We start from the raw sequence: 21,342 nt of genomic DNA on the forward strand, positions 1-21,342 counted from the left end.
GGGAAGGAGGGAGGGAGGGAAGGAAGGAAAAAAATCTACCCATTGGAAGGAAAGATTAGATCTATGCAACAGCTGGTTTGCAAGATAGCTTTATGAACCTAAATCCTGGAGCATGTGCTTACAAGGGGTCAGAAGTTATATCTGGATGGTTCAGACCTTCCGTCCTTCTCTCTGCAGCTGATTGGCCTGGTAGGGTTTTAGAAAGAGGAGCAGAAGTCTAGGCTGGTTGCTACAGGAAAAGATCTGGTGCTCCAGCTCTACAGTGGGACTGCGGACTAGTTACCCTAGAATAATAGAGCCATGATTCAGCCTTGTTTGGAGTTAGGGGTTGGGGGTTGGGTTTCCACCCTACCTACAGCCAAACGAGTTCTCCATGTGAAGAGCAGCTCACTGGGGTCCCTCTCCCCATCCTTTCTTCTGGTTTGGGTACCACAGGATATGGTGGTATTGAGCATCTACCATATGTCTGTTCTGGCCTGTTGTTCTACATCGATATCCCCGTGTATCTGCATCTCTGTACCTCTTCAAAGCAAGAAACTTAACACCAGAGAGGACAAACTTTCCCATAATTAATAAATGGTAGAACTGGAACTTGAGTCCAGATCTCTTAGACTGCAGAGCCTGCATTTTTTTGTGATTATTAATAAAAAACAGGTCACATCGTTTAAGTCCTTACTGTGTGCAGAGCACTGCGCTAGAGATTTTATGCATTACATCATTTCATCTAGACAGATTATTGTCTTCATCTAAGAGATGGGGATATGGAGGATCCAAGGGGTAGCAAGACTCCCCAAGCCACATAGTTAGAAACTAGCAGATCTGGCCCATAACCAACTGTCTTCATGTCACTATCAGCAATCGTGTCCCAGACTGGGATGATTTGTTACCATGGTATGAATACAACTGACACTCAGCAGGAAGCCCTACATGTAATTTTGAATTTTGATCTTTCCCAAGGCTAGTGATGTGTCGTATGGCAATACTGTTTTTCAATGCTTGACACTGGCAGCAAAGTCATGGCTCCCTGTGATCACTAGAGGAAACCAACATTCTGCAGTGCAGAGTCTTCTACATACCAGCATTCAGTAAATTCTATGAGGCACTAAGCATTCTGTTACAACACAGGCTTTGTGCTAGATAATTTTGACCAACTGTAGGCCGCCGTAGGTGTTCAGAACACATTTAAAGTAGGCGGGTCATGGCTGCAATGTTGGTTGGTTTAACTTAACATATTTTTTAACTTATCATGAGTTTATCAAGACACTGAGCCTCAGTGCCAAGCCTGCCTTCGTTGGCATCTTGCCACTCACACTAGATAGGCATGCTCACATCCTTACCCAAGCATCCAATTAAAATCCCAAGCAACAAAAGCTCTTTGGCAGGCTACTAGAGGCTTCACTTAGGTAAAGTATAATGCATCCAAGAATCTGCACTGCCAGACAGTGGTGGTGCATACCTCGGGTTTAAGACTCGCCTGATCTACAGAGAGAGAGGTCCAGGATAGCCAGGCTACACAGAGAAACCCTGTCTCAAAAAACTAAAAAGATAATAATCAGCATGTGTCTAAGCAATTGTGAACCTGTCTAATGGGGCGTAAGCAACTGGTAAGGGAGAGATAAGAAAAACTGCAGGTTTGTGGCGTCACAAGAATGAGGATGAGTATTTCAAAACGGAGCTTGAGCCTCTTTCCTACTAACAGCAGACCTACCCCAGGGACTCCACTGAATTTGCTCTAGTGGCCCAATTGCCCTTCAGGACGACAATCACCAGGGTCTTGAAGACAATAGAGCCCCTCACTAGGCCACAGACAAGGCTTCCAACTTTGTCAGGCAAATGGAATTTGTCCCACTTGTGGGAGACATGTTTTTACTACCAAAGTCTGGAGTGAAAGGCTGAGGAAGGCTTTTGTCTGAGGAGCCCTGGGAAGGCTTTGTCCAGCCCTCTGACAGACAAAGATTGAAACTGGGTAGTGTGGGGAGGGGGGGCATTCCTGTCTCTTGGGAGATCTCTCTCCAGAGGGACCAGGATCTGCCTTTCAGGAGCTCTTCTCATCTGCTCTCTCCTTCCTGGAAACTGCACAGGCATATGATTGGTTAGAGAGGGAGAGTGTCACTATCTCCTAACAAAACTGGCCAATTACATTTTCCATCCTGAAGTTCCTTCTTCAGTCCCTGCAATGTCATTTCTGCTGAGGACTCAGACTGATCTTTTAAATCCTTTTAAAGAAATACAAGGTTATGTTTTCTAGAAAACAATCTTAACATTTCATAGGATTGCACAGAATTCTTTGTGCTTCCTTTAGAGTTTTATTTACCTTTGATAGCTAGTCCAGACCTTATTTTGAATGCCTCCTGTTTGGCAGCTCTAGATACAAGGATTCAAGAATGAATAAAGCCAGGCTCCTGTGTTCAGTGAGCTCACAGGGAGACAGACACATAAACAAGGCCACTGTAGCAGCAACGTGTCCCGGGGAGGAACCAGACCAAAAAAAAACAGAAATAATGAGCATCGTGTACTCTGGTAGAATTCACTTCTCACAACCACATCATCTGAGCCTCACAACAACTACGATGTAGGGCAGACAGGCCTTTGTTCACAGCCAGTGGTGCCCGATGGAGAACGGAGATGTGGCTCGTCACAGACCAGGAATAGACTGCTAGTCCCTGGCTCTGGCCCACAGCACTTACATAGTCCCTGTCTTAATCCAGAGTTAAAAGATCTGGTGTGGGCTTTCCATTCCTATACCTATCTTATAGAATTCTGAAAAAGTGTGTGGAAGGGAGGGAATAGTCTCGCTATGTGGGGAAATAACAGAGAAATATGATTAATCTCTGCCTTCGTTTTTACAGTATATAATGAAGCACTCAGTAAGATGATAATAACTCTGGCAGAGCGTCCTTTCTTTCCCTTCACAGTTCACATGAAGGTTGAGCTTTCTTTTGGGCAGTTTTTTTCACTCGATGTCTTGATGCTGGGAGAAGAACTCGATGTTAAAGCCCACATTTAGCATGCACTCACTCCTAGGTTTAATCCCCTGTGGTTCATAATAAATAAGTAATAGGTTACAAATAGATATTAAAGTCCTTATTCTGTGAAGCTTCTGTTTTAAAAAATAATATGCCCTTTTGGAAGTCCATCAAAATTGAAGATTATGAAGGTTTCTTTTCAAGTCCCCTTTCCTACTATGTCCTGTCACTGATATCATGTCCGGCTCCCCCCATGGCATCACCAGGGTAAGCCTCCTATCAATCAGAAAGAGTCATCAGGTCCTTTACATACACACCCAACTAGACAGACATATTTTTTATTTTTAAAAGAATTATTAGTAATATACATGCTACAGGTGTTTTTCCTTCCTCATAACTTAATAGTCTATTTAATTATTAAATTCCTATTTTCAAAAAGCACACAGGGCTGAGGGTGTAGCTCAGTGGTAGAGCCGGATCTGTGAAGCTCTGAGTTCCAGTCCCAGCAAGGGGTGGGAGGCGCCTTTCCGCCCCAGGCACTTTAGGAGCTAAAGGTTACCATGCAGACTTGGTCAAGTGCAAGAACCACACTGCACACAACTAGTCCCTAAAATGGCACCAAGAAACCTCTATACAACAGTTATGAACTGTTAAGGTGGAGGACCCAAGTTCCCAAGGAACATGAATTTTGCCCAGAAACACGAGAAGGGCCTGAAGAACATGCTAGCAAACAACGTGAAGGCACTGAATGCCAAGAGGCCATCAGGGCCCCAGGGAAGCCTAAGGAGGCTCAGCCCCAGATACCAAAGAATCTCAATCACAGGGTCCACCAATTTGCCGCTATCACCACCCCAAGCTTCGGAAGGAGATTTGTGGCTGCATGGCCAAGGGCTGCAAGGCTCAAACCAAGGCCGAGGCTGCAGGTTTGGTTCCCAGTGGCGCCCAGGCTCCCGAAAAGGCACCATAGTAAAAGCCCCCACCTGCCAGTGTGAAGACAGACAAATGGGCGTGACCACCCCAACTCGGTTTGCAGAGTGCGGCTATTCTGTTCCGGACTAAGCAACCTGGGAAGTATGAGAAGCAAGTTTCTGTGACCCACCACCCGAGGTTCCAGGATGCTCCTGTGGGGCAAGAATTCAGACCTGAATTTGTCACATGCGCCTCCCAGTTGTTCCAGAGACTTTGCAGGAGAAGGCAAAGCAAACAGTATGCTGCCCACCGCTTAGAACTCTCTTCCCCAGCAGTCCTGCTGGGGAACCTGTGATCATTTTTAATCTCCTTTACAACAGCTTCTCTGGAAGCTCAGGTTCACAGCCCCGGGTGGTAAATGATGGCCTCCCACTTGGTTTAGTTAATATTTTCACGTTTTTTTTTCAAATGCCATTGTGTGCCAAGGATTGTGCTAGCAATTCTGACGTGCCATTTTAACACACACACACACTGTGAGGTAGTGTGACCCTTTCTCAAAAGGAACAAAAAGAGCAGAGCAAAGAAAACCTAATGCCTTTCCTCTGCCATGAGCTTATCCTCGGTCTGACTGGCCATGCACGAGCTATGATTCACATCTGTACAGTGCACTGTGCCTGCATTGTTAACACCCCCCCTTCCCCTTTCAAATCCCTCATGCATCTAGTGTGACTTTCACCTGATTCTATACACAGCCTCGGTGCTTTTTATCTCTCTGGTTAATCCACACTTTAATTTCGCCCTAGAAACACCTATTGTGTGACTGTGTTCACTGTCCTGAGAACATCTAGTCCATCGTCCTCTTCCAGGAACTCTTCCGATCATTCACACCTGCAGTTGTGTTTTTCCCCTTAGCAGCACTTATTATACCTGCTGATCCCTTAAATATTTGGGTGATGTCTGACCCTGTTTAAATGGAAGGATGATTCTGTCTGGGTCCTAAAGAGCTCTGGAAATAATGGCTATGATATATAAGCTTGGCCAGTCTGATCCAGCCTTACAGATCAATATCAGAAAATCGCCAGGAGCACTTCCAACCATTTAGATCTGTCTGTTATGGGTTCTCCCTGTATTCTGCACAGCCCCTTATATAACATTCAGCACTTTAGTAATTACAAGTTACAAGGTGTATTCCCCATAGAATGATAAAGTCTACAAACACAGCAAACACAGCAGGCACTCAATAAATACTTGTTAAACTAAATCAACTGAGGTGGGCCACCACAGTCTCAGCATTTCTCTCACACTAACCCCAGTAACACAATTCTGTGTCTCTGGCAGGCAGTACTCAGGCCTCCGCCACTTCTGAAGCAGAGTTTGAGTGTGAGTGTAGTTTGAGTTTGAGTTTGAGTTTGAGTGGTGATAGTGTGCCAAGTAGGAGCCAAAGACACAGAGATGCTCAGCGTAAGGCCTGAACTAGGGGCCAGGCAAGGGCAGAGCCCCAGAGCACGGTAAGGAACAAAGGCCACGTGAGAGTTCAAGGATGGTGAGGGCAAACTAGCAACCCTTTATCAGATACTTGGGGTCCAGGACTGTTTCCTGCCTCAGTTTCCCCCAAGTAAACACATCATAAAAAAGCTGAAACATCCTGTCTAAAGAAGCCAAGTTCAATTGCTCTTCCAGAGGTCCTGCGTTCAATTCCCAGCAATCACTTGGTGGCTCACAACCCTCTGTAATGGGATCCAATGCTCTCTTCTGATGTATCTGAAGAGAGTGACCATGTACTTGCATTAAACAAACAAACAAACAAACAAACAAACAAACAGTTTTTTAAAAAGCCACTCATCAAAGCAAAGACAATGCAATTGGCCAACAGTATTAATGGCTGCACCTCTGACCAAAACACCTAACCCTGATAGAAAGAGGGTTCGTTTTGACTGAGAGATTTCAGACCATCGTAGCCAGGAAGACAGGCCAGCAAGAGTGTGGGTGGCAGTTATTCTCATGGTAGACAGGAAGCAGACAGAGTAGCCTGTACCAGAGGCAGACCTAACCTTCAAAGGTCTGCCCCTAGCAACTGCTTCCACCAATTGGACCTGACCTTCTGCAAGGCTCCACAGTCTTCAAAACAGCATCTCCAAGTAGGGAGCAAGCAAGCTTGTTGACATGGGCTGTTGGGGGTACTTGACACATTCAAGCTATAACACTAACTCCTGCCTGAAAATGTCCCGATGACACAAGGGTTCAAGAGCAGCCATGTCATCCAGCTAAGTGCCACTCATCATTACAAACTCATTCCTAGAAATGACACCTACACTTACCTGTCCACAAGAGAAACTAAAGTTCTCTCTCTCTCTCTGTCTCTCTCTCTGTCTCTCTGTCTCTGTCTCTGTCTCTCTCTCTCTGTGTCTGTCTCTCTCTGTGTGTCTGTCTCTCTCTCTCTCTCATTCCTTTGAAGGCACTCTATGTAATAGAGGGAGTTTTCCACCTTAGGAGCTATTGTATCCTGCTATGCTCATATCCATGTGAGAATCTGATCACCTGGAAAAAAAATCTAGGCTTTTTGAATTAGACAGATGGCTGGAAAATGAACTGGTTTGCAATAAACCATAGACTGAAAATGCTGCCATCAACAGTGGGAAGGAAGAGGGTACTAGGCTGCAACCTCTTAATGCTTTCTCTTGCCACTCATCATTACAAACTCAGTCCTAGATAAGCATCATGACCAAAAGCAACTTGTGAAAGAAAGGGTTTATTTCAGTTTATAGCTTAGACTCCATCCTGAAGGCGCATCCTAGTAGGAACTAAAGACAGGAACCTGAAGCCAGAGACTAAGGCAGAGGCATGCCGTGGAGGAGGGCTGCTCACTGTCTTGCCAGCTTGCTTTCTTTTGTCTCCCAAGACCACCAACCACATCAACCATTAATCAAGGAAATGCCCACACAAATTTACCTACAAGGAGCTGTCTACTGGGGACCAGGAGGGAGATGAGAGGAACAGGAACTAGGAAGGAGGACCTTCAAAGTGAAAGGGTCGGGAATGGTTGTGGGTTTGGAAGCAGTTCTTGTTTGTTTGTTTGGTTGGTTGGTTTGGTTTTTTATAATTTTTAAATTAGGTATTTTCTTCGTTTACATTTCAAATGCTATCCCAAAAGTCCCCCAGACCCTCTCACCCCCGACTCCCCTACCCACCCACTCCCACTTCTTGGGCCTGGCATTCCCCCCGTACTGAGGCATATAAAGTTTGCAAGACCAAGGGGCCTCTCTTCTCAATGATGGCTGACTAGGTCATCTTCTGATACACATGCAGCTAGAGACACAAGCTCCAGGGGTACTGGTTAAAGTATGGACACTTTGCCCCTTCTTAGAATTGGGAACAAAACACCCGTGGAAGGAGTTACAGAGACAAAGTTTGGAGCTGAGATGAAAGGATGGACCATCTAGAGACTGCCATTCCCGGGGATCCATCCCATAATCAGCCTCCAAATGCTGACACCATTGCATACACCAGCAAGATTTTGCTGAAAGGACTCTGATATAGCTGTCTCTTGTGAGACTATGCCGGGGCCTAGCAAACACAGAAGTGGATGCTCACAGTCAGCTATTGGATGAATCACAGGGCCCCCAATGGAGAAGGTAGAGAAAGTACCCAAGGAGCTAAAGGGGTCTGCAACCCTATAGGTGGAAGCAGTTCTTAATGAGAACGCTCAGTTATATACATTTTTTTTAAATCTGCAAAGAGCTGATTCAGAAAATGTCGAGACAAGCCATGCACCACAACAGAACGGGTTTCAGCATCCCTTCTACAGTCTCTTCGAACACACAAGGCCCTGGGCGACTGGGCACTGTTAAGTCCTGCTCTGTTTTAAGCCCTAGGCCTGTATCCCTGAGCTGTGATCTCTCTTTTGGCTACATACAGATATAAAACAGATTTCATAGAGGACAGGCATGTGGGGTCTGGAAAGAAGTACACTGAGTGCTTGCAGCAGTTACCTCAAGAGTGGCTTCTAGACTTTTCTCCTTCTTTCTATATTTTTATTTCCAAAGCTTTTGAAACAATGAATGTGTAAAACATGCATAGTCAAAAAATGGACTTACTTTAAAAAATTGTGACTTTTGTGGTCAGTTTGTTTGTATCAGCATTATTTATAGTATCCAAAACACAGAACAACTCCGGTGTCCACTGACAAACAGGTCAATAAAATGTCTTCTGCCCGTATGATGATATGATAAACCAGCCATTTTAAGTAGGAGCAGTCAGGGTCCGAGACACACCTCAGCAGGTAAAGGTGCTTGCCACCAAGAACCCATACAATGGAAGGAGAGAATGGACTCACACTCGTCCTCTGACCTCCACTTGCACACATGGTGCACACATGCCCCTAGTCCATATACATACTTTCATTCATTCATTCATTCATTCATACATAGATACATACATACATGTAACTTATAATTTTCAAATAAAAATTTTATACTAAGAAAATTCTGACAAACGTTACAACACAGATACGTGTTTCCACGCTGAGGAAAACGAGTTGAGCCCATCTTTCATCGCACCCTGTCCATGGTCAAAGACTCATGGGACCTGCTGGTTGAAACGGGCGTCTGTCTCTCCGGCATAGATTTCCGTTTCCACATGTCAAACGCGTCAGTATTTCCCAAGTACCAGGCCCCTTGGTGACCTCTAAGCCTTGAGTCCATTTTATTCTTTTTATGAAATGCTTTCCACTATCCAGAGAAGTTTCTATGACCCTTCAAAAAACCTACCCAGAAACGTCTTGCTCCTATAATAAGTTCTCCAGGTCTCCAAGGCAACAACTCAACTTCTTACCTGAATTTCCACAGTACAAGGCCCCAACACTCTTAGCACAGTATATATCGCTGCTTAGTCCATTTTTATAACCGTCTTCCTAGAGAACTATGAGTGGGGAAGAGGGGCTCGAGGAACACTTTCCCTCTTTCCATCCCACACGTATTAGGAAGTCAACTAATAGACTGAATCCGGTTCCTCCAGCATTCCCAGCAGTAACCACCATGGATGCAAGAGTCCCATCTCCAGACCCTTCATCCTTTCTCAGCTATGCTGGTGGAAGCCTGGATCTGTTTTATTCTGGGGACAACATCTGTGCAATCACCAAGTCCATCACATTCAAACAAGCTCGCCTACTGTGAGCACCCAATTAGTTTGCCTACTGTGGGCACCCATTAGACACCAGGAGAAGCTCTGCATGCCAGAAAAACTCAAACAAGAGACACAGACGTTCTGATTTTTTGTTTTGTCTTGCCTCCAATTTGCCATCCCCCTGACTCAGGCTTTTGAAGCTGGAAATACAAGCGTGAGCTACTACAGGCAGCACTGTTAGCTCTAGAGAAAAGAATAGATAAACACAGGAGGGAAATCACCATGTAGCCCGAGTTCTAGAGAACTCCGGTCAGTTGACAGATGAAGGACTACTGTATGGCTCTTGGAGGTATCAGGTAGCCAGAGAGTTAAGTTGAGTACCAAAGAGCCAAGCAAGTGTCTATTCAAAAGAAGAGCATTCTGGAAAGGGGGGAAATTGGAGATGCTAACAAATCAGCAGAGATCAACAGACCAGGAAGTAAAGACTGGAGAGAGAAGACAGGCAAGGGAAGACCATGGCTTTGTAAATCCAGTCTAGGGTTCTTGATGAGAGACTCCAACAGACACTCCTGAGGGACTTTAAACAGAGAATATCAGCCTTCACTGTAAGGACATCTGCTAGATACCCTGGGGTTGGAGGACAGACCATGAGGACAAAAGAATAGAGGGAGACCAATTAGAATTATGGCTGTCAATGTGGATGAGTCTGCCTCCTGGGAGTCATTTGGTAGTATCTGGAGAGATGCTTGGTTGTCACAAATTGGGGCAGGTTGGTCACTGCTATTTAGTGACCAACTGCCTATAACTCAAACTGCAGAGTTCACATTATACAACTACATTCTCTCAACCAAGAAAGACCCAGGTCACATCGATCCCACCAAGAGCTGATCAATGTCATACTGTGGCCATACAGAAGAAGGAAAGAAAGTCTCCACATGCAGAAATAGTCAAAGGTAAGGTTTCCTACACATTTCCTAAGGACACTCCTGTCCCTTTTCAATACAGAGCACATTGCATTTTCTATTGGCTCAGGGATAATATGGAGAAAGAGTCAATTCTGGTCTTTGGTCTTTCAAATGTTTAGACCTTGGGAAGAAGAGAAAGGATGTGGATTGGCCAGAGATGTGGCTAAGTTAGTACAGTGTTTGCCTACCATACAAAAGGCCCTGGGTTCAACAAGGCCTGGAATACATGAGTCCCTGCTTAAAATAAAACAAATAAAACTCCAAGAAAAGTGAATGTAGATGACCTCAAGACTAAGAGGTTAAAAGCGATTACTCTTGCACAGGAGCCAAGTAGTTCCCAACACTAATATCAGGAGGCTCACAACTGCCTATAACTCAAACTGCAGGGGATCTGATGCCCTCTTCTGGAGTCCTTAGGCACCTTCACTCACACACACACACACACACACACACACACACACACACACACACACCTTTTAAAAAGACAGCCTGAGCTCTCAGCATGAGGATATTATTACCTTCCCTCTCCTTTTATGCCATCTACACTCATGCATATAGACATGCATGTACAAGTATGCAGATAAACACTTCCTATGCCAGAGATGAGGGTTGGTAAAATAATGTGAATGTAGAAGTCATGGATCTATAAGAAAAAATTTTGTTCTCTGTTCCACCCACCACAAGGGAAGGAAGGTGTAGTAGTTAGCAAACAGATTCATGTGAGCTGAAAAGAAACAGAACCTTTGTTAGAGCAGAGATCAAGGCTCACAGGGACACCCAAGATGGACCAAGGATAATTGCCCAGACTCCATATGCATGTGAATGACATGATGCCCCTCCATCTCTACATATTACATACAAGAAATGAGGAAAGAGGCATCCAAAGGACAAAGAATGATTACTAGCATGCTTCAATAAGACTCAATAAGTGAGATGACATCCTAGCTCTGTAGTTGACAAACTCGGACTGACAGTACATTATAACCTATGGTCCACATCGCTCTGGATCTTAGGCCATGATCCTAGAGAAATCAGTAGAGAGGCCCCAAATTGGCCCAGATGTATCTCTGTCACCATCCAGCAAAACAGAGACATGACATAGAAACCAAGGGACAGAAGAAAGAAAAGAGAGGGTACTTCTTAGGCCTCTGAGTTGTGGCCAAGGTTGACTTTTTCAGAGCTGCGGGAGTCATGGGCTCCCCAGTTTTTATCTGTACCGTTGTCACTGAGCACAGACCACAGAATTCCAGGGGCAGTACAAAGTCCATTCAAGGCACCCGGAGCATCCCTTGCCATCATACGCACTGCACTGTCACACACACACACAAACACACCCACACACAGCCTACAGGCAGCACGTGCTGATCAGGACACAGCTGCTTCCACATTGCCATTTCAATCAGTAGCTGAGCACTCTGCAGTTGAAAATGCCAAAGCTCACATGGTGCAAGTGACCACAAAGCACCGCGCTGACACTACTTAGCAGAGCCTGGCATGCATTTGTTCCCCTCAGCCCCTCTTCAAGCTGCCTCCTGGGAAAGGCACTGGAGGACACTGGGAATGGGGTAACAGACAACAAGAAGACTCGGATAATTCATGAGTTGTACAGGCTGACATGTTTCAAACCATGAACCAAGGAAGAATCGCCCAAACCAGTTAGAGAAAGAGGCTTTCAGGGTGGACAAAGTTTGGGGAGACTCACCCGACTCAGAAGCTCACCCCAACACTGCCAAGGGTGTCAGGAGCCCTGAGGGGAAACAAGCCAATTTCCTCTGGTTTATCTTAGAATTTTCAAGACCTATTGGGACACACAACTATTTTCTTTCACCCAACACGCCATGTTGCCCCCACTAGCATCTTATCTTCCCCTGCCAGTGGAAATTGGAAAGTGGATTCTTTTTTGAACCTAGCTTTACCAGGGTTCCCTGAGGAGTCTGATGCAATTGATTTTATTTCTCTAAACTTCACCTCTTCAACTAGAGAACTGGTGGGTCTCTTGCAGAGGTAGAGGGGTCACAAAACAAGAGGAAGATGCAATTGCCTTCCTCCACGAACTAAAGCTATATAGACCAATGCATGGCCAGTAACAGTACCTACCCAGTGGATGACTAAAGGAATTAATGGAAGAGAAAAAACCCTCAAGAAATGGACGATATGGACCCTTAGATCTACTGATGGGGCGGCTGGAAGGAAAGCCACACCCCATTAAGACTTAGGCAAGACCTACTAGCTCCCAACACATCCCCAACAAATCTCTGCTAACAGACACCAGAGACAAAGCAGGAAGTGCAGCAAACCAAGAGGATTTCTTTGCCCAGTAAAGCACCTCCTCTCGATAGAACAGGAAGTATGATATCCTTGACCAAGTGTTTGTATCCTCCAAAACACATATGTGAGCCCACCCCACCCACAATATAATGGTACTGAGAGATGAGGTATAGGTCTGTGGGTTGTTCCAGATGTTGCATGCTTCATCTCTGTGAGCATGCTCTGAAGAAAAGCCAGATGAGCAGACAATAGGATGGAGCTGTCTACAAGACAGGAAGCAGTCTCTCACCAGAAACTTAATTTGCTGGCACCTTGATCTTGGAATTGCCAGCCTAGCCTCCTGAACTGGGAGAAAGCGGTAAAAGCCATGCAGCCAGTGCGTCTTGCTGCGGCAGTCCAGGCTAAGGGAGGTGACACTTTTCAACCACTCTCAGCCCGAAGAAACACAGATGGCTCTGTGCTTTTTCGCCCTTGGGAGTTCATGGATGAGGGTCTGATCTCTAGATTTTGATGAAGAGTAGTAATGTTTAGGGTAGAGAGGCAGAGGGAAGGAACTGTTCGTTCTGCCAAGCATCATGTGAAGAGGAAAACCATCCGGGCAGCCTTTGAAGGGTAAATGGGGGTTGAACAAACAGGTTGGAGAGACATTGGAAGGAGAGCAAAGGCATGGACAGGGAACAGTTGGTGGTAGAGGAGGTGTGTGGAGCATTTGGGCAGGGGGAAGAGGAGACTTCTACTATAGTGGTAAGGCCGCGGGTCTTTCCTTAGAAAAAATGTCAAAGTTTAAGAAGGTGGCTGAGGCTCCACTCCCAGGATTTGTACAGACTTCAACGTAAAGGCCACGGGTTGTGAGTTGGTGGCCAAATGGGCTGCCTCGGCCCTATTTCACCCACGTGTTTGGTTAGAGAGGGTAGAATTTTTAAAAGTTGGGCCATCATTTAAACAACCAAGAGATTTTGTTTCAGTTCAGCCTTCCTCCCAACAGTGGGAGAATTGCCCGCCCAGGGCTCACATCCCAGCCAGGCAATGACAGCACTTGTGCCTCTAAAGCTGCCCTGTTGGCCACAGCCCCCACCACTCCAGACAGTTCTCCCCATCCAGCATGCTTCCCTTCTTTTATCCTGTTGAAATGCTTGGAGAACCTAAGGAGGCTCTCCAGTTATCCCACGGCACATGGAAGAAGCCCTCTGCAAGACTTGAGCTCATTCTGACAGTTGTATTGTGGGTTTTCTTAATCTTTTTTTTTTATGTTACTGTCATTTTCTAAGGGAGATCTTAGAAGGTAAATAATGTATCCTATACTTTTTTATCTCTCACAAAACGCCACACAAGGCTTGAGGACAAGGTCGATGCTTGATGTTGGTTGAATGAGTATGTGAACAACTGAGTAATGTATATTTCTGAATGCTTATTCTCCATACCTGAATGCTAATTCTTCTTTCCCCCATTGTGATGGTTTGTATATGCTTGGGCCAGGGAGTGGCACTATTTGGTGTAGCCTTGTTGGAGTAGGTGTGTCACTGTGGGCGTGGGCTTTGAGACTGTTACCCTAGTTGTCTAGAAGTCAAACTTCTCCTAGCAGCCTTCAGATGAAGATGATAAACTTTCAGCTCTGCCTGCACCATGCCTGGCTGGATGCTGCCATGCTTTTGCCTTGATGATAATGGACTGAACCTCTGAACCTGTAAGCCAGCCCCAATTAAATGTTGTCCTTTTTTTTTTTTAAAGATGTATTTATTATTATAAGTAAGTACACTGTAGCTGTCTTCAGACACACCGGAAGAGGGCATCAGGTCTCATTACAGATGGTTGTGAGCCACCATGTGGTTGCTGGGATTTGAACTCTGGACCTTCAGAAGAGCAGTCGGGTGCTCTTACCCACTGAGCCATCTCACCAGCCCAATGTTGTCCTTTATAAGACTTGCCATGGTCATGGTGTCTATTCACAGCAGTAAAACTTCAACTAAAACACCCATTTTTTGTTTTTGTTTTTTTCACTTTTACTATTAAAAAGTTGGTCTGCGATAAATATGAATGTTCCTAAAGTCAATCACCACACTCCTGTTTCAATTCTCTGTTGGGCTGAAATGGAAACAGGAACACGGTGAGTGAACGTGACCATTATGTCTGGCAGCGAGAGCACTTAGAGCTCAGAAAACTCAGCAGATAAGATCCCCAAATGCTATCAGTGATCTCCAAGGGAACTGTGGAGGACAGTGGGGATGCCAAGAAACTGGAGACTGGCAAATGTTCCGATTTTCAAAATGGGAACGGGTGACAGCCTGCCAGTTTCTGGCTAGAGACTGTAATGTCACTCTCAAGCAAGGTTCTTGAACAGATTGTAAACGGACACTTAGGAGCACCTAAGATAGGAAGTGATGTCTGTTTGGAGCCCGTGTCAGGGAACTGAGAATGAGCCAGCTCAAATCCATCCCGACCCCTAGCCTGGGAGATCAGAGATGCACAGCGGACATGCGTGGCAAAAGCAGTGAGCAGAGCCAAGGGCTAAGGTAACACCTGGGGTATACGGGTAGAAGTACTATAGGCAGCATAAAAGGCGGACAGCTGTTATTTTTTCTTCCACCATATTGACAAAGTATCAAGAGTTAAATCTTTGGGGCATCCTTTTGGAAAACCTCTTTAAAAACGTGAAGCTCCCTTGCAAGTTTCTGGCACCTGCGGGAAGATTGAAAACGTGGACAAGCTTAGAAGTAGCAACAAATACTTGCACTCAGGTATGACTGTGCATTCGGACAGGACGTGTGCCCTCAGGTCTATCATAACTGTCACTACCCCTTCAGTAAGGTGTACCATCTGCCACGAATCATCTCCCTTCTATCCTACAAACACCCAACAAACACACTGGGATTTGCAATCCAGGAAGCGGCAGAGCTAAGGTGAAGGAAGGACTGGGCTGTAGCTTCACTGGTTGGTAGAGTGGATCACTCACCATGCAGGAAGCCCTGAGTTCAATCCCCAGCATGGATTTGCTGTAAACCCAGTACTCAGGAGGTGGGTGCAGGCAAGAGGGTCAGGAGTTCAAAATCACCCTTGGTAAGACAGTACAAGGCTATCCAGGGCTCCGTGAGACACTCACACATACAGCTCCCAAATACACAAGTGAAACAATGAAGATAGCAAACAGTGGTGGCTCGTGTTACCAACACAACTAAGGTGAAGTACAGTCAGGGGCACAACTGGAGGCTCCCAACCCCCAAGGAATGGGCAGTCACAGAAACGTGTCTATCCTATTCTAAGAAGTCTCCAAAAAGAAAAACCTATAGAACCATTAGGTGATATTGTCTAAGAGAAAAAAAAAATCCATGAACCACAGCTAGCGAAACATAGTCTGTGAGCCGAGAGGATGCTGAGGCTTCCATCCCTGGAGCACATTAGCACAGGTAGACAGTCAGATGCAGGTATCTAGGAGGCAGAAGGCTTGAATGTAAACATGTCTACAGTGGAAATGCTATTCGAAAGTATCCATCCTTTGTTAAGTCAGATAAACTCAACATCATTTCAAAAAATCAGAAGTTTCCCTCTATGAGATTTGTCTGACGAAGTAGACTGTTTGCACCAACCTGGCCAATCGCCAGGAAGACGGTAACTGGCACAAAGCATTATTTTTTGCTCATGGATCAAACATTCCTCAGAGACAAGCCACAAAGGCCGAGGGAAGAAAGTAAGAAAGGAACAATGGGACGCCATCAAGAGGCCACCAGTGCCCGGCACAACACTGCCATCTGCTACTGACATCAATCCTTCAAGGGGCTGTGTCAGCCAGACAATGTACCAGGGACACCAGGCCTGGGAAGATACCGGCCTTGCGACCTTGGGTAAGTCATTGAACACTGCCAGGCCTCAGTTCCTTATCTCTGAACCTGGGCTCATAGTAAGCCTTTTGTACACCATGTGGGCCAAGAACAGAGTCCCAGAAACAGGAGGTGCCTGGATACATCAATCCTTACCAGAGTAATTAACAAGCAAGGTTGTGGATGGAAGCCAGGGCCTGGAGCACGCCAGGCAAGTGCTCTACCACTGAGCTACATGCCAGGCCAGGCCAACAAATAACACTTTGGGAGGAGAAGATTTCAAAGGGCCTCGGGTGCAACAGTCCTGTGATCTCCTTTATGGATGCCTACTGCAAGTGAAAACAAACAAACAAACAAACAAACTCAACCAGAGTGTAAAGACATCCAGAAGCTAGAAGAGACCAGATCTTTTGGGCAAATTTCCTGAAGAAATAAATCCCTTGCCATCACCGCCTTGTATGTGCTAGTCAGTCGTTACGTTAAAGGTGAGAGATGAAAGGAACAAGTGATGCTTTGTGGGTCCTAAGGAAAGGTTGGCTGCCTGGTGCAAGCCTTTTAAAAAGGAGATAAGCAGATTTCCTACCAAGACACACACACTGTCCCAATATCCCATTCTCTTGTCTGTCATAACATTTTTTATGGGAATATCCATTTTTTTTAAAAAGTAGTCAAGATAATCTCAACACACACACATACAAACACATATGTGATGTGTGTATGTGTTTTGAGAATATATATATTGAGAATGTGTGTGTGTGTGTGTGTGTGTGTGTGTGTGTGTGTGTGTAAATTCACTCCCTAAAAAGTAGACATACAAAATTGAAAATTGGTTTTTGTTCTGACCGGCAGGATGAATCCCAGTCTCTGACAGCTAAAGGGCTTGTTTCTCAATTGACAGCAAGGCTGATACATTTAAGTCACTGTTTCTGACATTGAACTGAAAACTAAGGAGGAGGCCCAGGGAATAGGAGAGATCTCTCTTTAATCCCTGGGATCTTCCCAGGGATGGTTAACATCCTGGCTGGGCCCACAACCAAAGACAAGGAAAACACAAAGCCCCTACCCCCACCTCATGCTTGTTCTCCAAAGCTTCCCCCCCAAATCAGAAGGTTGAAAGCAGCACAGACAGGACAGGCAGACAGCCTGAGGCTACTGACTTCCTGCGGTGTGGAGCCCTCAGGCAGCACAGAAACAGGCGTGGCATCCTCTGGTCACCAGAACCTCAAAGCAGCACCCTGCTCAACAGCCTCCAAACCAGGCCTCTCCACACCCACTGAAGATGCAGTGTGCCCACTCCATGTGAGACCACAACACGCCCTGTGTCGCAGCAAGGAGAACCAAGGACTGGAAAGAAAATGGGTGCTCAGAGTCCCAGCTGCTTCTCTCCCCCACAGGCTCCGCAAAGGAAAAGCAGGGCAGGGAGCCTTCAGCTCTCCCTGCTGACGCTGTGCTTAGACAGCCCGAGGTGCAGGAAGCCCACCGTCTGGCAGGGCAGAGGCTGCTTGCCTTCTTTTAGCTGTGCAACTGCGGCCCTTCTCTTCCTCTCAGCTAGCAAGAATTTAGGGAGCAGCTTCTGCAAGAAGTGTGGGTTCTATGCTTGGTAGCATAGCTGGAACCAGCACCCAAAGGTCATCTCACTCTCCTAGCAGGCAGACTTTCCCCAGAACCACGGGAGCCAAACAGCACCTACCAGTCCAAATCATACACTGAGGTGTTGGCTTTTAACCAAAGCTGATGACCCGAAACACCGGTGCACAGAAAGACCAGGCTGCACGCTAGAAGATAATACATTTTCGGCACAGAACTCTCTCTTTATGCTTAAATGCCTGCATTAGTCTGGATCAATATGTCCCATAACAGTTAATCCATGGCAACTCAGACCAGGCAAGAAATGCTGACAAAGAAGGGCTACTTAAGGATTCGATGCACCCCACACACACACCCCACACCCCACACCCCACCCCCACCCCCCGCAGCCCATACTCATGCATTTGAATTTCAGCCCAGAGAAGGCAGCAGAGGCAAAAACAACCACCTACAAAAGCCAAAAGAAGGGATGGGGAGAGCAGATAAAAAAATATATACATAAATAGCAAAGGGCTTTCACAGTGGGAGTGAGGGGGAGGAGGCCTTGACTGTCAAAATGGCCCTAGAGTGACATATCACTGCCAAGATGATGGAGTACCAGCGACACTCCTAAAGTCCCTTCCTCACACACCTGCAATGCAGAGATTTCTGCCCTTTCTGTAATTCACGCTCCCAGCCCAGGCACTATCTGCAGTGGGAGCCAGTCTGGACTTGTGCAGCCAGCACCCGGTCCTTCCTCCTTACAGTAAGATTATTGCTGCATAGCAACTTCTCAAGAAGGCAGGGAGGCGAAGGAAGAGACAGCAGAGGGAGAGACAAGGGGACGGAGAGAAGGCAAAGTCCCTCGGCCCCACCGCTCACCTTTTATTTGGGCTTCATATTCAGCAATGATCTCTTTGTCTTTCTTGAACTTAGTTTGAGATGACATCTTCCGACGTGGCAAAGAGAACTGACAGGCTGTTTGATCTATTTCTCCTTCTCTCTCCAAGTCCTCTCCCAAGCCTGGGTAATCACACAGCAATGGTCGATTTCACAGGTTTCAGGGCTAATCTCTTTTACTTGGCTGCAAAGCCCCGGGGTTGAAATCCTTCTTCTGGGAGGAAAATGCTCTCTGCTGGCAGGGAAATGGCTCTAGTGGCTTGCTCTGGTCAGCTCCTCTCGCAAAAGAAGTCACCCTGGGAGTACCATAACCTGCCCCAGATTTCCAGGATTTTTCTTCCAAAATAATAATAATAGCAGCCAAGAGCACACACAAACACACACACACGTACACACACACACACACAAACACATTCACGAGTGCACACACACGCTCACCCAGACACGCTTCCACGCAATTGTGCTGTGCACACACCCATCCACACCACAAGCGCGCGCATACACACACGCGCGCACACACACACGCATACACACACACACCCTCACTCACACACACACACCCGCTTGCTCACTCATACACACACATCCACAAGAGGCGCGGCGCCTCCTGGGTCGTGTGGCCAGTCTCCGGTTCGCTTTGGAAGGCTCTGCTAAGGAAATGGTCAGGTTGCCAAAGGACCGGTCATCTCTCATCCTCCCTCCGGTCGATCGGCGCCTCGGGTCTGCTGGACGGTGAGGATCAAAACCAGGAGAGGGAGGTGGAAGTTTTCCCGGCTGTAGCGTTTTAGCTCTGCTGGACCCAGGGCTGGACTGCTCACCCTGCAGGGCTGGCTGAGCTCTCCCCCACCGCCCTCGTCACTAGACTCCGCCTCCCGGATTTTATAACAACTGACACATTGTAGCCTACAGGAGAGCTGAACTAGCTGCAAGCAAAAAGGGGAAGAAACGCTCACAAAAGGGAAGGCGGCAGGAGGGGGAAATCAGGTTGGGAAGGCCTGGGAGGCTCCTGTAAACTGGAGCTAGTAGTAGTTAGGCTGGAGATTTTCTAACAAACACAGAAAGATTCTTTTCTTTGCGTCGTGCTCAAACTAGCAACTATATGACGAGTTGTCACTCTGCCTGAGACTCTAGCAGAGTCTGATGCATGCAGGGGAGGCCACTATTTTTGAAAGAATTACTTGATAACAGGGACAGTGCCAGAGGTTTCAGCTTTGCAGAGAGATCTGGCAGGCAGGGCTGCCTTCAGGCTCAGAGGAGGTGGGACAGAGCCATTCTGACTCCCTCATCTTAATTCCTTTACCAGTAAAACAAGCTCTCTTTGGAGACTCTTTAATGGACAATTTCAACAAATACATATGAGAAGCTTACTAAAGGGCCCACTGGCGTTATAAAGGCAAGAAGCACCACATGACAGTACAACAGAATTTAACTACACGGTGGATGATAGAATGGGTAAAAATGACAAGTGCTAAGAGTTGGAAATATTACAGAACAGGGGTATTCAAATGTAAAGAGCTCTTGGGAGATGGGGTATGAACAGAAGCAGAGTTTGGCTCTGTACCTAGGCACACAGTAAGCTCCCTATAAATAGTAGAAACTATGGTAACCCCAGCATCCTAGGGCCTACATCAAATATAAGTGGACAATGACCTACCAGGGGGCCAGCATTCCAACCCAGACAACAGAACCCACCAGTAGTAAAGACTCAGTAGGAGTCTCCAGCATTTCATTAGAGAGTCCTAATTTCATTGGCATTTCAAATAGTTCAGTGTGGTAGGTCAAACTGGCATCAAGTACCATAGGATGGCTGACAATAAACTGCCATGAGAGTGTCTTGTCCCCCAAGAGTTCACGGAAAGAGACTTCCATCACTTTCTCAAACTAGGTACCACCTTCCACTTGTCCTTCTCGAATGGCCCAACATGTGATTTGGCTTGGGTTTAGAAATGAACAGGTTATCCGTACCAGCCTCTAAGGGCTCCCCAAGAAGAGTATGCAGCTAGAACGGGTCTGGAGAGGTAGGTAAAGTGAGACAGGGTCCTCCCGCCTAGTGATCAGTGGGTGAGCACCAAGGGCTCAGTTGGGGAATGCACAGTAGCTGCCTGAGCAGAAGTTCACCTGGTGAATCATAGGCTTATTATAGCTCTGGACACAGAAAGAAGAGGTTACAGAGTTCATAAGCAGATGCCACAGCCCACATCCTCCTGCCTCACCCTTCCCAGGGACATGTAGGCCCTCTGCTATGCAGAAGCCACAAGTGTCATTAGAGGAAGATATGCTCAGAGATTAACCTGCCTTAAGCCTAGATCCTCAGAGAAAAGTGGAGTTAGTGTCCTATGCCCTGGAATGTGAATATGCAGCTAACCAGATTCCTTCCTGTCTCTCCTAGGAGCCTGGAGCCTGGAGCCAGGTGACTCTGGCTGCTCTCTGGCCCCTGGGAGCAGGAACCCAGGAAACGGCCATTCTAGCCATGAGGAGAATTTTTAAACCACACATGCATGTCAGAGACGCATACAGAGCGCTGAGCCATGGGAATGTCCCAAGAAGCCATGAGACAATAAAGCGAGATGTGTCAGAGAATGCCGGTTGAGCAGCAAGGGCTGGGTTTCTGTCTCAGAAGGATGGTGATTTAGAGTCTGGCCCAGCCACATCCCAGCTGTGTGGCCTCCATCTCTTCTCAGAACTTCAGTGTTCTCGCCTATCAAATGACAGTTTCACGGAGACCCCACCAAGGGGGCCAAGCATCAGAGCTGTGGGGTTCACAGACACTGGGGACAAAAGCAGGTCAAAAAGGAAGAAGAAAAGAGGGGAGAGAAGGGAAGACTCGGACAGCCA

General features: G+C 46.6%; 1 protein-coding gene across 2 annotated transcripts in view; it reads right to left on the bottom strand.

Annotated features, from left to right (window-relative positions):
• Nucleotides 1–19,343, bottom strand: part of Srgap3 (SLIT-ROBO Rho GTPase activating protein 3) — a 230,337-nt gene extending 210,994 nt beyond the window's left edge. For both annotated transcript variants that reach the window (XM_029478506.1, XM_021165145.2), the window contains exon 1: nucleotides 18,490–19,343. In XM_029478506.1, the coding sequence (XP_029334366.1) occupies nucleotides 18,490–18,556 (67 nt within the window). In that variant the 5' untranslated portion in view covers nucleotides 18,557–19,343. The remainder of the gene's footprint in view (nucleotides 1–18,489) is intronic.
• Between the last annotated feature and the right edge of the window lie 1,999 nt (nucleotides 19,344–21,342).

The sequence above is a fragment of the Mus caroli genome, chromosome 6, assembly GCF_900094665.2.
Source record: "Mus caroli chromosome 6, CAROLI_EIJ_v1.1, whole genome shotgun sequence".
Classification (NCBI taxonomy): Eukaryota; Metazoa; Chordata; class Mammalia; order Rodentia; family Muridae; genus Mus; species Mus caroli.